At 39.2% G+C, this 3113-nt stretch overlaps 1 protein-coding gene across 1 annotated transcript in view; it reads left to right on the forward strand.

Annotated features, from left to right (window-relative positions):
* LOC103474038 (uncharacterized) overlaps positions 1 to 3113 on the forward strand; it is a 17663-nt gene that overhangs the window by 9422 nt on the left and 5128 nt on the right. Inside the window, exon 2 of the mRNA XM_008424755.1 lies at positions 2992 to 3083. Coding sequence (XP_008422977.1) covers positions 2992 to 3083 — 92 coding nt within the window. The remainder of the gene's footprint in view (positions 1 to 2991; positions 3084 to 3113) is intronic.

Raw genomic sequence — 3113 nt, forward strand, 5'->3', positions numbered from 1 at the left:
AAGAAGAAGAAGAGCTCAGTGTTTGCGGAAGTAAACATGGAGGCTAACGGTGGAGCTTAGTTTATATGTCGATGTCAAATTTATTTATATAGCACTTTAAAACAGGTATAAAGCTGCACAAGAACAACACAAATAACAAAACAGAGCACAAAACTACATCAATTAAATGCCAAAGAGTAAAAATGAGTTAAGAAGTGATTTAAAATGCTCCAGGCTGTGGGCAGATCTAATCTGGAAAGGCAAGTTATTCCATAAAACAGGAGCAGCAACAGAAAAAGCTCCATCTCCTTTCCTCTCAAGTCGAGTCCGAGGAACATTCAGTAATAACTGAATTTTAAAAGGTCCCGAAGGTAAGGGGGGGCTAACCCATTTAAAACTTTATAAGTTAACAACAGAATCTTAAATTCTATTCGATAAAAAACAGGCAGCCAGTGTAAAGATGCCAGAGTTGGTGTTTTATGGTCAGGATTCCTGGTTCCAGTGAGAAGCCATGCTGCTGCTGCGTTCTGGATCAGTTGAAGTCGCTGAATCTGTAATTTATCCATCCCTCTATATAAAGAGTTGCAGTAATCCAGACGAGTTGTTATGAAGGCATGGATGAGTCCTTCAAAGTCCTTAAAACAGAAGTAAGATTTAACTTTTRCTAAAAGCAGAAGGTGGTAAAAACTCGATTTAACGACAGAACTAACTTGTTYATCTAACTTTAAAAAGCTGTCAAAAGTGAAACCAAGATTCCTAGCAGAGGTTTGATAAGACCGAGCCAAGGAACCAAGAATCTGATCTGGGTTTGTAGTCTGAAGTTTTTGACCAAATAACAGAACTTGAGTTTTGCTTTCATTGAGGTGAAGAAAGTTTTTTTCCATCCATAATTTAACTTCAGCTAAACAGTTTAGCAACAGCTGAAGAGAATCATTTGTACCATTTTGAATTTGAAGGGGCAAATAAATCTGGATGTCATCTGCAAAGCAATGAAAGGAAATATTAAATTTTTGAAAAATCTTACCAAGAGGCAGTAAATACAAGATGAACAAAATGGGCCCTAAAATTGACCCTTGGGGAACACCATACTTTAAAGGTCTGGCTCCAGAACAGGATTGGTCAAGAAGAACAGAGAAGGTTCTGTTTTCTAGGTAAGATTTAAACCATTCGAATACTGAGCCCCTCAGGCCAACACWGTGTTTTAATCTATGTAAGAGAATCTGATGATCTACAGTGTCAAATGCAAAGCTCAAATCTAGAAGTAATAAAACTGCAACGTTGCCTGAATCAACTGTTAAGAGGAGATCATTATACACTCGGAGCAATGCAGATTCAGTGCTATGAGCAACTTTAAACCCAGACTATATATTTGAAGTTGTTGTCCAACCGGAGCAGCATATTAACAACTTCATCCTCAAATAGTCCGTCATGGTTGTTGTTTTTCTTCCCACTTGCGCGTATCAGGATGCAGAATAGTGAGATTTTTTGACAATCAGTGACGTTCAGTTCGGATGAATGCGACCTGAACGTTGGGTCGCATTTGAATCCGATTCRATAAGAGGCACAAAACTTGCAGGATTATGTTGGAATTKGACTCCACAGCGCCCCCTGGACTGTTTCAACAGCAATATCTCCCTGATTCATYATCCAATCTGCTGAAGATGTTGTGTGCTTCATCAGGAAACACTGCTCAACACTTTGGTGTGGTTGATTGATGACATCACGTAGCTCTGAACCTTACAACAGAAAATCCCTTATTTTACCGGTCAGCTAGCTACATTCTAGGAAGAGAGCNACAACTTCATCCTCAAATAGTCCGTCATGGTTGTTGTTTTTCTTCCCACTTGCGCGTATCAGGATGCAGAATAGTGAGATTTTTTGACAATCAGTGACGTTCAGTTCGGATGAATGCGACCTGAACGTTGGGTCGCATTTGAATCCGATTCRATAAGAGGCACAAAACTTGCAGGATTATGTTGGAATTKGACTCCACAGCGCCCCCTGGACTGTTTCAACAGCAATATCTCCCTGATTCATYATCCAATCTGCTGAAGATGTTGTGTGCTTCATCAGGAAACACTGCTCAACACTTTGGTGTGGTTGATTGATGACATCACGTAGCTCTGAACCTTACAACAGAAAATCCCTTATTTTACCGGTCAGCTAGCTACATTCTAGGAAGAGAGCYAAGTGTTCAGGAACCTGTGATTTGACTGTGCCGTTTTGTACCTTTATTTTTTTCGCAGATTTTTTTTTTCTTCTGGCAAAGAAGAAAATGAGGAACGYTTGAGGACGAATTTGCGTGTCATCCTGGCGCCATCCGGTACGCCATCTTCTCTGTCCCAGTTAGCTCCAGAGGCAGTACCACTGAAAGTGCTCAGATATCTTAAGGACAAATGGCGCCGTTTTGTCTGGTAACGTATTACTATTATTTGTCAGTATGACTTTGTAACTTTTTAGTAAAATACTAAAATTATCACGTTAGCGAAATTAGACGTAACAAGCTAAAGGACCTCGGCGACCGGCGCGAACCCGGTTTGAAGTATTTTGCATTATTTTAGAAATCTGTTGCGCTATAAAGCAATCAAACTAGATGCAAATTATTTTAATAACCATTCGGATCATATTACCAAGAAATTGGTAAACCCACAAAAACAGAAGCAAAGTTTTTTATAAGGTAACATTACCTCCGTAAAACTTATCAAAGTCTTTTTCCAAATATTTTTAAATCCTAAATGGTTTAGTGATCATGTCCAAGTCATTGTTTGTGAAAACYAAAAAATACATGAGATGTCAAGTGACAAATCAGTAGTTATCCACTGATTTTCTCATATTAAGTGTTAACAGATACGGTGCTAATTTGACTCAAAGCTGTATATTAAATGTAATTCATTCAGATTAAAGATACATACACAGTAATGTTATGTTCTTTGTTTATTAATGAGTTATATGAATCAGTTATGAATCCATAATAGATGAGATTTTCATTCTGGACTTTATTGCATTTGTCAGTGAACTTGTACAAGCCCCATTTTGATTTCTTGCCTGGGACCACCCAGCTGCGGCTTCAGGCCTCCAGCGAAGCCACAGCTGCCGCCCAGCAGGTGAGGGAAGGAGGCAGCAGGGAGAAGCTG

Source organism: Poecilia reticulata, linkage group LG12, assembly GCF_000633615.1.
Source record: "Poecilia reticulata strain Guanapo linkage group LG12, Guppy_female_1.0+MT, whole genome shotgun sequence".
NCBI classification, from domain to species: domain Eukaryota; kingdom Metazoa; phylum Chordata; class Actinopteri; order Cyprinodontiformes; family Poeciliidae; genus Poecilia; species Poecilia reticulata.